Here is an 11,794-nt window from a genome sequence, read left to right on the forward strand (position 1 = left end):
GAGACAAAACCAAGATTTTCTTTTTTTTCCAAATTTCCCTGACATGTTTGAAATTTCCCGATTTCCAGGACTTGTGGCAACCTTGATAATTCTGAACATCGTTTGGGTGTACCGCACAGACAAAAAGTGTTAAACACTTGAAGATATTCAATTTGCTGAGGTTGTACTTATCAATACAGTGTGCTTTCAAAAAGTTAGTGAAGAAAATTACGTAATGGGCATGTGTACTTTATCTGCTTGTGTACACTACTAAGTAATCTATCAACAAAAGTAATTTTTGAAAATATACCTAGTGACAGCTGGCAATGCTTTGCTATTGCTAAATATGTATGGGAAATGGATAAACATCCTAATCTCCTCCTGCGCCCCCCTTCTCTGACCGTCGCCTCCTACCCCCTCTCTCTGTTCATTACCTCTGCCCTATATCCACCTTCTCTGCCCCCCCCCCCCACCCAGACATTGAGATTTGTTTATTGCCAACGGAAGTCACGTACAATGAATGGGCAAGTCACATTCATATGACAATCTCCCTTAATGCTGCACCTTTGAGAACAATAGCTTCAATGACACTATTTCACACCGCTTTAATATGCAAACGGCAGAATTACAAAGTTTTGGATGATTCATATTTTGCAGAAGTATTATCATCATAAGCCGATAAGCCACAAACACAATTTTCCTGTTTTATATTAAAAGCGAATGTGATGAAGAAAGCAAACAGTACACAGTTATGTATAAAGTTTTTGTTTAAAATTGTATATAAGGAGACAGAATATGTATGACAAAAACAATTGTCTAATATTTAAACACCACACAATTGCAGTCACAACTGACTGCGGGAAAGATAATGAAACCACACATTTTCACAGTATAGCACAGCACAAAATTTTCATTCTCACAGTTTATTTTAACAGAAAGCCTGTACATTGTAGTTTAAAAAAATATACAGTCTCTGTCTGAATATTTATAAAAGTATTGTGAAAAAATTAGAAGCACAATGGCCAAGAACTTTTCTAACAAGGTTTCCCTTGATGTATTATAAGCATACATATGTACATTTATATACCGTGTATATTAAAAATATATAGCCTATGTCTACCCAAATGTTTATTATAGAACCATATCAAAGTTTTAATTAAACTGGGTACGAAGATTTCGAGATTTTTCGCAATGATGTTAAACAGTGACCTGCCTTTCTATAGTGGTATACATTTTATATATTTCTTCATGTACCATGTATATAAAAAAATATGTATCCTACGTCCATCTAAAAATTTTAAGTATATCGATCATGAACTTTTTTTTATTACAAGTGTGGTCTATGACCCTCTGGGCGTTTATTGCGACTATCATGTAAAAATTATAAGTAAATCTGTCAAGAACTGCTCTATATTTTTACTATTTTGATAACAACATTAGGAAACTACTCATCTTTATATGGTGGTATAGATTAGATAGATCAAGTCTACTCACCCTGGATTGGCAGGAGGCAGCACACAAAATTTATGAAAATGTGCAAGCTTTCAGAGCCAGCGGCTCCTTTTCACAGAAGGATAGAAGGGAAAGGAATGGGATAAATGAACAGGACTGGCAAGGTAAGGAAATGGGGAGATTTACAAAGTCACTCAGAACCCTGGATCAGGGGAGACTTAAAAGACAGGATGAGAAGGCAAAATGTATGGTATCTCCTCACTCAGGATTCTGGGAGACTTTTCAATAATTCTCTCAATTTTCTAAACCTCACCAGTCACCTTTTCCCTTCAATCCTTCTGTCAGTAGGAGCCAATGGCTCCTAAAGCTTGCACATTTCCCTAACTTTTGTGTGCTATTTCTCCTGCTGCCACTTAACTACTATGTAATATTGTTTATCTGACTACAATCCCCATTTAAATTTTATGAAGGAAAGTAATCGAGAATCCCTACCAGCTTAAAAGAAAATTATAAACCTACCTCATAAGCCACTTTTTCAACAAATTATCTTGATATCCTTATTCAATGTTGATAAGTTCTGTTAGCTAAATGGAAAGTGTCAGTGATAGTTGTTAAGCTGCATGACAAGGAGTAATGCACTGTAAATAGACAGAGCATTTGTAGAACTAGAAGCTACCTAGTAGTTATTCAAAATATCTGAAGAGGCAACAGCTTTTCTCAAAGCAGAAGCCTGCTTTCTAACTTAATTAAATTTAGCTGGTATAAATTTGCATAGCATATAGTAGAATGGCAATATCTTACTGTAAATACAGTACACAGTGTCAGTATATGAGTCATGTTTGGAAAGTAAGTGTACTAGATTTTAATGTTTTTTTCAGAAAAAGTGTATTTGGAAAAAAATTACAAGGTACTGTTAATACACTTGTTAATTATTTTTCTACATAACTGCCATCCTGTTCAGCACATGTAGCGAGCCACGGCACAAGATTCTTTATACCCTCCTTGAAGAAGTCTCCCACGAGCTGTTTCCACCACTTCAGAACCTCTTTTTGCACCTGCTTGTCGGTTGAAAACTTAATTCCACTTGTGTGCCTTCAAGGAGGTGAAAAGATGATATTCTGAAGAAGCCAAGTCACAGAAATTTGGGGACGATTCAAAACATTCCGACCGAGTCCACGAGCGCCTTGTGGCTAAGGCAGCATGAGGCCAGGCACTGTTATGCAACAAGCATGCTCCTCTCAGTGGCATGCCCCTCCTTTTGTTTTGAATGTTCCTATTGAGCTTTTTTAGCATCTTGGTATCGTCATGCACAGACAGTCCCCCCTGGGGCAAAATTTTGACCAAAATGATGCCTTTCTGGTCCCAAAAACTGAGGCATTGTTTTTTGTCCGTGGCATATAATGAGCCCCACAAGTTTCATTTTGTAACAAAACAGGTGGATTGCCCAATTTATCTCATGCTGCTCTAGTCATCCGTTTTGGGACCCATCCTGAGCACAGTTTCCAGTATCCCAGTGTTTCTCCGAGTTTCTCATGTAAAAGAGATCTGGAGAGTTGTGGAAACATGGCAGCAATTTCACCCACTGACAATTAGTAGTCTTCACGAACAGCATCCTTTATTTTTTTGTACCAACTCCTTAAAAATGGAAAGTCTTCCACTCCTCTGTTCATCATGACTGTTTGTTCAGCCTCCTCCAAATTCCCTACAACAATTAAACACCCTTGCCCTGTTCACAACACTTTCACTGTAAACCATTTAGATTTGGGGAAAAATTCAATAGATGTTGTTCCCTCCATGAGTAGGGAGCTGATCACAGCACATGGTGGGATCTGTTACTTAAATTTTTCACGCAACTGGACATGACACGAGTTTAAATACTACTGTGTTCCTGCGATGTTCGCTCTGGTCAGGCATCCCTTCTAACACGCATTATTGCAAACTCTTAAAAAATAACACCCACAGCCAGATATGCTCACAGTACACTTACTTTCTGAACATTCCTTGTATATGATCTCTCTGTTTTTGTTAATGTATACTTTGACTTGTTCCATATCCCTGAAGATCGTCTTCCTTGAAGGGATCTACAGAATGCGAGCAAACAGATGCAAACTGATTTTGTTAACACAGTGTGGAAACTATTCTACACTCAGTCAGCAATGGAAATTGAGTTCCTAATACAGTAGCTTCCACGATCTTTCTCCAAAAGTTGATTTTACAGACACTGAGCCTTGGCATGGACTGATCTCCAGGATTGTTGCAGACAACACAACTTGAAAGTTTGGCACTTGCTGCAGTCTTCTTGAACTCAAGGCAGTTTTGACGCGATTATATAATGATAAAATGTGTCAATACATTTGTGATAAACATAATAGTCAATATTTTCAGTCATTTTCAGCAAACCATTACACTGATGACAGTAGCTTCTTATTTGGTTTACTGAGAATTACATATGGAAACTCTTCATAAAAGTTGTCTTCTGGAGAGGTTTCGTCCAGTGAATACCTCAGAGCGGTGAAGAAATTCATTGCATCTGGATTATGCTTCAGGACTGTCAGCACAACTTTTTTCATTTTGGCTGAAAATCCCATCAGTTCCAATACCTATAACAAAAACCGATTTTTTATGTATGTTTACCAGTCTGTAGCATAATAAAGTTTTTGAATCCTACCCCAGCACAACCTGAAATGTTTTAATTTTTCTGTAAATTTACAAAAAAATGTTTCAATACTAATGAATAAACACTACTTCAATGAAGATTCAGAGGATGCCCCATGCACGTTGCTTCCAATGAAACAATTGATTTACAAGAAAGCACTTTATATAAATTCTATCATACAAAGATACACGTGAACCACAAAAAATGTTGCATTCATAATATGAACTGAACTGGACCAAGAGAAATGTTAAGCTACAGAAAAATGAAAATTAGAATTTTCTACTTTTGACTATTAGAGGTTGCAGATATTCATATTATGTATAAGCAGTTGTGGTGAAACTTAATAGGGTCATCAAACAATGGAAAATCCAGGATGGAATAATGACAATATTATGAAAAGGATAGACTGCTACTCATCGTATAGCACAGATGTTGGGTCGCAGATAGACAAAACAAAAAGTCTGTCAAACAAGTCGGGAAGCCCTTAAGTCTCTCACCAGGATGAAGAAATCCCAAAACAGTAGGAATCTGTTAACCATTAACAGTTCAAATTTATGGCGAATTAGAGGACTCCTTAGGAAAATGGAAGCAAAGGATAAGAAGGATCACATTCTGCATATAATGTTTGTATTTGGGGACCTCATTCAACTTGTTTGAGAGGCTACCCTGGCAACCCTGGAAAGAACAAGATGTAATCAGCTGCAGAATGTGGCATACATTGCAACAAACTGCATCCGTTTTCTGGGCTCTGAGGTAATACATAACTGGCTATGCATCTACATGTCACTACAGTAATTTTTAGATCTGGTGATGCCTGAAGTCAAAACTTGTTATCAATTTTAATCAACTAGCATGTGATCAAGACATTAACTTTTATGCTCTAATCCGATTCAAAGGTTACTGGTCTCCTCTGCAGGTCCAAATGATCTCATTTTGCATAAAACTTTGATCATTCCAGTGAATGGCAGAGAAGGCCAAGAGCACCAGCATTATTCATGGACTTTCAATGAAGCTCACAATCTATAGCACTGTGCCCATAACTGAATTTGGAGCTCTGGTTCCAAATAGTGTGGAAGGCTTGAACCAGATACTTTGAAGGTTTTGTGACAAGCTAGGCTCCGACTTTCTAGATGGTATGTGCCAGGGAGGGGGGGATTGTAGGTGCCCCCCACCCCAAATTTCCACATTAATACAAGGTACTGGGAACTGGCTAAGAACAAAAGTGGCGTTCACTAGGATTTTTGCTCTAAATCTAGGTGCATAGCAAAAGGGCATGCTAATGGAAAATAGAAGTGGTGTATTGGTTACAGCACACAAACCCAAATCCCCCAAGACAGAAACTGAAGCTACATGCAAGACCTCTTGGGGGAAGATATACTGGATGCCAGTTTTTACTACCAGCCACATCTATAGATGTAATCTAAAACATTTATAGAAAAATGTCTGCTCACTGGTATCTATGTTCCCTAATCATAGTATCATCACTGGAGGATAATGGATAATATTTACAATTGACTGGAATAATCATTTTTGACGTAGTGGGTGCGACAAGGCACCATATGAAAAAAATATTAAATGTTTCCTCTGGAAACTATTTAAAACAGATATTACAGAAACTCATTCATGATGGAAATATAATATATTAGATGTAATGGCTACAAACAACCTGACATCACTGTTGATGTTCACATTGAAACAGTTATCAGTGAGAATTAGGCAGTTTTTATGCCAAATATTACCAAAGCACTGACAGAAGATTTACACATACAATAAACCAGAGGAAGAGAAGGTAATGCCATATCTCAACAAGGAAATTTCGACACTCAGCTCCGGTCAGGGGCATGTACAGAAACTCACTCCAGATTAGTAGAATCTAAACACAGGATATGTAAGTACCACACAGAATAGTTCATGAAGGAATGGACATACCTTTGTCTCTGTGAAAACATAGGAAACCAAGTACTGAACACTGAGTGTAAAGCATAGCATATTACCACAGAAAGATGTTAAGAAAACATGTTTGGCTGTCAAAATGGCAACTATTACAGCAGAATATTTAAGAACCACCTGGAAAAAAAAAAAAAAAAAAAAAAAAAAAAAAAAAAAAAAAAAAAACACCGAAGAAATTCTGAAAGCAAGTACAGATCACATCCACCCATCTATAAGAGCTAAAATGCTCCACGTAATTACCATCCTACATTTTTTATGCCGAAATGTTTTAGAATATTATGAAATATTCTGAGGTCAAACATAAAATCACAAAAAGAATGACCACTTCCTTGCCAATTTATCAACAAAATGATATAAATATATTTGTGACTTGTCTGAGGAGTTCTTGATGCAGGATGTATCACATTATCTTTGTTGGAGAACTACCAACAGAGCTAGGAGTAACTTCTGGAATGCCCCAGGGAAGCATGTTGGGATCCTTGTTGTTCACAATGTACATTCATGACCTTGCACGCCACACAAACACTAATCCCAGACTTATCTCATATGATGCAGTTATCTATAATGAAGTGCTGCCTGAAAATACTGCACAAATATTAAGTTCGACTTTAATAAGATTTCAATGTGGTGCAAATATTGGCATTTGCAACTTCTTTACATTTTCAGAAACGTAAAATTGTGAACTTGGAGAAAAAGTATCCACTGACCAAAATATCAATCTGTCACAAATGAAATCAGTCAACTTGTATAAAAAGCCAGGCTGAACAACTTCTTGTGACATGGAATGCAGTGAACACATAGGCTCAACTCTAATAAAGCAGATGATAGACTTTTGTTTCCTTGATGGGATATTGGGAAAATGCAATGACCCTATGAATGAGATTGCCTTGTACACACACTTGTGATCTCTCCTAGAATATAAAAGTAGTGTATTGGACATACAACAAATAGGACCGGATGGGAGATATCTAATGTATACAATGAAATGCAGTACAAGTAGTCACAAGGTTACTCAACCCTCAGTACATGGTTGCAGCAATGCTGAACTGGAGCTAAGCAAACTTTAAGATTCATTTCAATATCTGTCTGTTGTTTAAACGTGTTAGGTGAAAAACATATTGAAATGATCTACATTTATTTCTCCACTTTTACTAGCTACCTCTATCTCTGAAACAATTGGTTTTGTTTATTTCAGAAAATTTTTATAAATCACTGTCAATAAAATGTGGTGGGAAGAAGATGTTATTTCGAGAATGCTTATGGATTGGAAGGCTACAGCTAACTTTCTTGCAACTGGAACGTGGTGGCAGGACTTTCTGCAGTTCTACCCGTACTGTTAGTTATGATGGTGCTGTATTCAGCAGAACATTGTGTTGCACAGTTTGTGAATTTCGAGATGGAAGAGTTACAGCAGCAATGGTCAGTATTAAATTTCGTGTGAAACTCGAGAAAACCTTAACAGAGACACACCAAATGATGAGTGTTTAAGCCATACTCGGTGTTACGAAGAGTTCGCCACACAGTTTAAAAATAGCTGGACGGAGATTAAAGATGAGCCTCGTTCAGTGTTCATTCAACGTCTACCGATGACACTCATTTCAGAACATGAACTAAATTGTGCATGCCAATTGAAGACTGACTGTCCAAGAGACTGCAGAAGAATGTAATACTTCAGTTGGATCACATCACGAAATCCTGATACAGCACCTTGGAATGCCACGTGTTGCTACCAAGTCCGTCCTACGGCTCGTAAGTCAAGACTAGAATGACTTTCGCCTTGCCATCTGTGAGGAGCTTTTGGATTGTGAAAATGAGAGCAAGATGTTCCTTAAGAAAATCATAACTGGCGATGAGACCAAGGTTCAGTATTCTCAATGGGTCAGGAAAGGTTCTCCAAGACCAAAGAAAGCTCGTCAGGTCAGGCCAGATGTCAAGGCCATGCTGATAGTTTTCTTTGACTTTGAAGGATAAGATCATAATGAATTTGTGCCACAGGGACAATCTGTTAATTGATGGTATTATCAGGACATGTTGCAATGCCTGCAAGAAAATGTGAGAGACAATTCATAGCTTTGCATCCCAACAACACCCCCCCCCCCCCTCCCCGCACATTCATACCTGTTATGCATGACTGTGGCACAAAAAACAAAATCACTGTGTTGTTTCATCCTCAATATTCCCCGGACCAGGCCCCTGCAGACATGATTTTATTTCCAAGTTCAAAACCCTGCTGAAAGAATGAAGATTTGGAACAACAGATGAGATAAAAGAAAATTTACAGATGGTGCAGTGCAGGATCCAGCAACACGCGTGGAACTGGAAATGGCGTTGGGACTGGTGTATCAATTGAGGAGCAGAGTACTTTGAAGGAGACCATGCACATTAGAAAAAGGTAAGAGCAGAAAAATTTTGTGGACAAAATTCTGGAATTTTTTGAACAGACGTCATATGTAATGTAAGCAGTGGCTGCTCACTGGTTCACACTTTATAATTTCAGTTTCTATTCACAATGACCATGCATAATAACATTGTGAATATTCTGCAATAATCACTATTTGCTTTAACTAGAAATGAAATGAAGGTGCTTTGCATTTCGAATTAAGGCTATAGTGAGACGTATGTAGCATAGCTTCAAGTCTAACCTTGAGTGGAAAAAGAGACATTTGAAATATGGTGAAGTCAATGTGTTCAGTTACGTGACTGTTGGTTTGTTGTACTGTGGACTTCATTTTAGACAGGCAAGGTATGTGAAGGTTTGGCTAACAGATCTAATGATCTCAAGTGCGTTGTGGGCTTTATGTTAGCTGCCATAATGTTCAAGTGAAATTTGCAGTATTGGGTTTCGGAGCTGTGTGTGGGTTCATGGTATCTAGAGCTTAGTTTGAGCTACGTAGGTCAATCAAAAATTACTGTACCACTGACAGATTTTTTTTCCTCCATTTTTTGCTTGTGTTTAATATTGAGAATTTTCGTGCATTTGATAAATAGGTTAATATTTGTTTTGGAATAGTGTTGTTATTCTTATAGCTGTATATTTCCATTGTCCCCGTCCAAAACTCCCTACTTCCTGCAATTGTCACATTAGTTTCATTTAACTGCTGTAGTTAAATATTTCGCACGTTACTGATTTTTGTTCGCATGAGTAATAAGTAGAATTACGGTCACGATATTATATTCGATTGAAATAGGTGCATCCACCATTTTAATGACAACACATGTCCAAGCAGGTGGGGGAATCTGAGCTTGCAGTAGTCCTCAACTCTGGACTGTTTATCCCAGTGACAAAAATTTATTAGTTCAAAAAGTCAATTACTTCAGGTTTCTGCTTCATCCCTCTACTCAAGTTAGATTCTGCTAAGAAAAACTTTACTTTAGAAAGATATAGGGCCTGCTGCACTAATTAATCTGGTACAGTTTCCTCTAATTTTTAAAGTTGAATTTCTGCATTTCCCTTTTCAAGTTGTCATTACACGATTGTTATATGAGTTGCTTGGATCAGGACATGTAGCTACAAACATGAAAATATTTTGCAATTCTTTGCTGGGATTATGTAACTAAATTTATGCATCCATTTGTTTGTGAGGTTTAAAACAACCTATTATGAAAGTTAACACTGAAAACTTCAGAACTGTTAATAAAATAATTGTTACATATTTTTGAACACACATTGAAAAACAAGAGTAAAAAACTGACATATAACACGAAAAACATAACAGAACAAAATCCCACTACTTGTATTTTGCAATATAATATTCCAGACCAAGGATTATTTTCAAAATACTTTGAGAATTATCCTTTTCTCTTTATGTGATATAAAACAAAGGTGAATGTTTTCTTTCTTTGCAAAATTAAAAAATTCAAGTACACATTTTTTTCCTGCCTTGGTATGTTTAAATTCCTTGGATATGTAATCAATTTTCAGGTAGCTTGGCTGATAAACTAAAAACTATAATTTCCAAGATGTTGGCAAGTGTCTTTTTGCGCAATTATTAAAATTGTCTGAACTTCCAAGCTTTGAAATGCCACGAAATGAAAAAGGAGCGAAAATGATATACTTTTGTATGTTTAATTATCTCTGTATTGAAAAATGTGCCAAATATCATCCAAACATGACTTGGAGGCTGAGAAATTGCCTAGTTTCTCGATGAATTTACGCAGAATGAACCGAAATTAATTAATTGTTAAATATATATACAAACAAAACAATCTTACCTGCATCATAAATTTCCCCAGACCTTTTCTCCGAACCGCGGCTTCCAGCTGCAATTCATAGCAATACAAAACTTCTACCCCATAATCTAAATCAAATCGGAAATGCGAGAATGCTAATGCTTTGCCCTCCTTATCCCTTGCTACAAGATATAATGCTCGTTCATCAGTCAGTTCTTCTTTCTTTACTTTCTCATTCCAACCCCAACTGCAAGAGTTGTACAACGGTTTCATATTGCACTCCAGTAAATTAAAAATCCAATTCCACGTATCGTTGTCAATGTTTTCACTTTTAACACAAGAAAGTGTTGCCTCAACTCCATTTTTGTTGAAATTTCTGAAGGCAGGAAATGGTGCTAGAGGATCTTCTTGAGCATTTGCTTTGTCAACTACAGCTTTGGCAGCAGCTATCTGAAGAGCTTCCTCTCTCTGCTGCAGCCTTTTTTCCTTTCCTTTTGATGTTTTACGCCCCATCTGAAAACAACATTAAAAGAAGATTGGCCTCCTTTCCTACATTACTCTCATTCGACACATTTACATAAACGGTTCCGTAACTTTGTGTTAGAAATAAGGTCACCGTATTAATGTATTCCGAATAACCAACAAATGCCGTTCTGGACAGCAGTTGACGTAAGTTCGCCAACTTTCACACAAATACTAAACATCGTAAGGTCCGACAACATAAACAGAAAAATATATTAAACATCATTTGCGAAAATCAACAGTAATGCAATTTGCAAAAACATACAGTCAATAATCAGCTGCTTTCTGGGCAAGTAAATTGACTTTTCCTCTTCGGACCCTCAGTATCGAAACCGATTATACACACAGTCTTCTTGATAAGACACAATTCATCCAACGCTCCCTCCTTTTGACAGCGGAACTATTTTCACCACACAACGCACACTAAATTCCCGCCATAAAATTGCCTACATAGTACAGTCAAAGAACCAATTGTAAAGACGTAACTATATGTAATTATTACAGACGCCATAGAAACGTCAGCATTCGCGACTACATTTTACTGATGCGATGTACAAATATTATATTCAACAATATAGTGATAATTTATTGTTAATACACTGTACCTTTTAAGTTTCCACGAGCAGCTCATCTTTTATTTATTTACACCTTTACGCGTCCCATACCCCTAAAGCCAGATCAGTCAGGAAGTTTTAGCAATGCTAAAGGTTATTAATGACCAAACACCAAAGCAAACACAAACACAATTCAGTCTCGGCCATAAATCTCAAAACTATTTCAGAGTTCCTTTCGACGAAATAACTAAGCTACTCCAACACTTTTCTTCTACAAATTGATGTAATAAATTCAAGTTCCGATTGTACTTTCTAGCAAGTTCATCACTCTATTTATATGCAACACAGCTGCATGTGATCACTCCATGCTGAAGCACTCAACAACTCATTGCACACTAACTCGGTACATGACAAGTACCAATATGTAACCAGTACCAGCACCACAACATAGTTGATATTATACAACAAGACAATGCTCCCTCCAGGGAAAAGGCATGTTCAATTCCGAAAA

At 37.1% G+C, this 11,794-nt stretch overlaps 1 protein-coding gene across 1 annotated transcript; it reads right to left on the reverse strand.

Moving 5' to 3' along the window:
- Nucleotides 1-860: 860 nt before the first annotated feature.
- LOC126251886 (N-alpha-acetyltransferase 40) lies at nt 861-11,174 on the reverse strand. Its single transcript, XM_049952589.1, has 3 exons — nt 10,995-11,174; nt 10,250-10,720; nt 861-4,031 (listed from the first exon to the last, which is right to left on the reverse strand). Exons 2-3 carry the CDS (start codon nt 10,718-10,720, stop codon nt 3,834-3,836), a joined length of 669 nt encoding a protein of 222 aa, XP_049808546.1. The 5' UTR covers nt 10,995-11,174; the 3' UTR covers nt 861-3,833.
- Between the last annotated feature and the right edge of the window lie 620 nt (nt 11,175-11,794).

Source organism: Schistocerca nitens, chromosome 4, assembly GCF_023898315.1.
Source record: "Schistocerca nitens isolate TAMUIC-IGC-003100 chromosome 4, iqSchNite1.1, whole genome shotgun sequence".
Taxonomy (NCBI): Eukaryota; Metazoa; Arthropoda; class Insecta; order Orthoptera; family Acrididae; genus Schistocerca; species Schistocerca nitens.

What these genes read in the sequence shown, in the direction of transcription:
- LOC126251886 (XM_049952589.1), bottom strand. Translation starts at nt 10,720, where the DNA reads ATGGGGCGTAAAACATCAAAAGGAAAGGAAAAAAGGCTGCAGCAGAGA. An exon ending in TGGGGAAATTTATGATGCAG is followed by an intron (nt 4,032 to 10,249) that starts GTAAGATTGTTT and finishes TTTTTGTTATAG; the next exon opens with GTATTGGAACTGATGGGATT.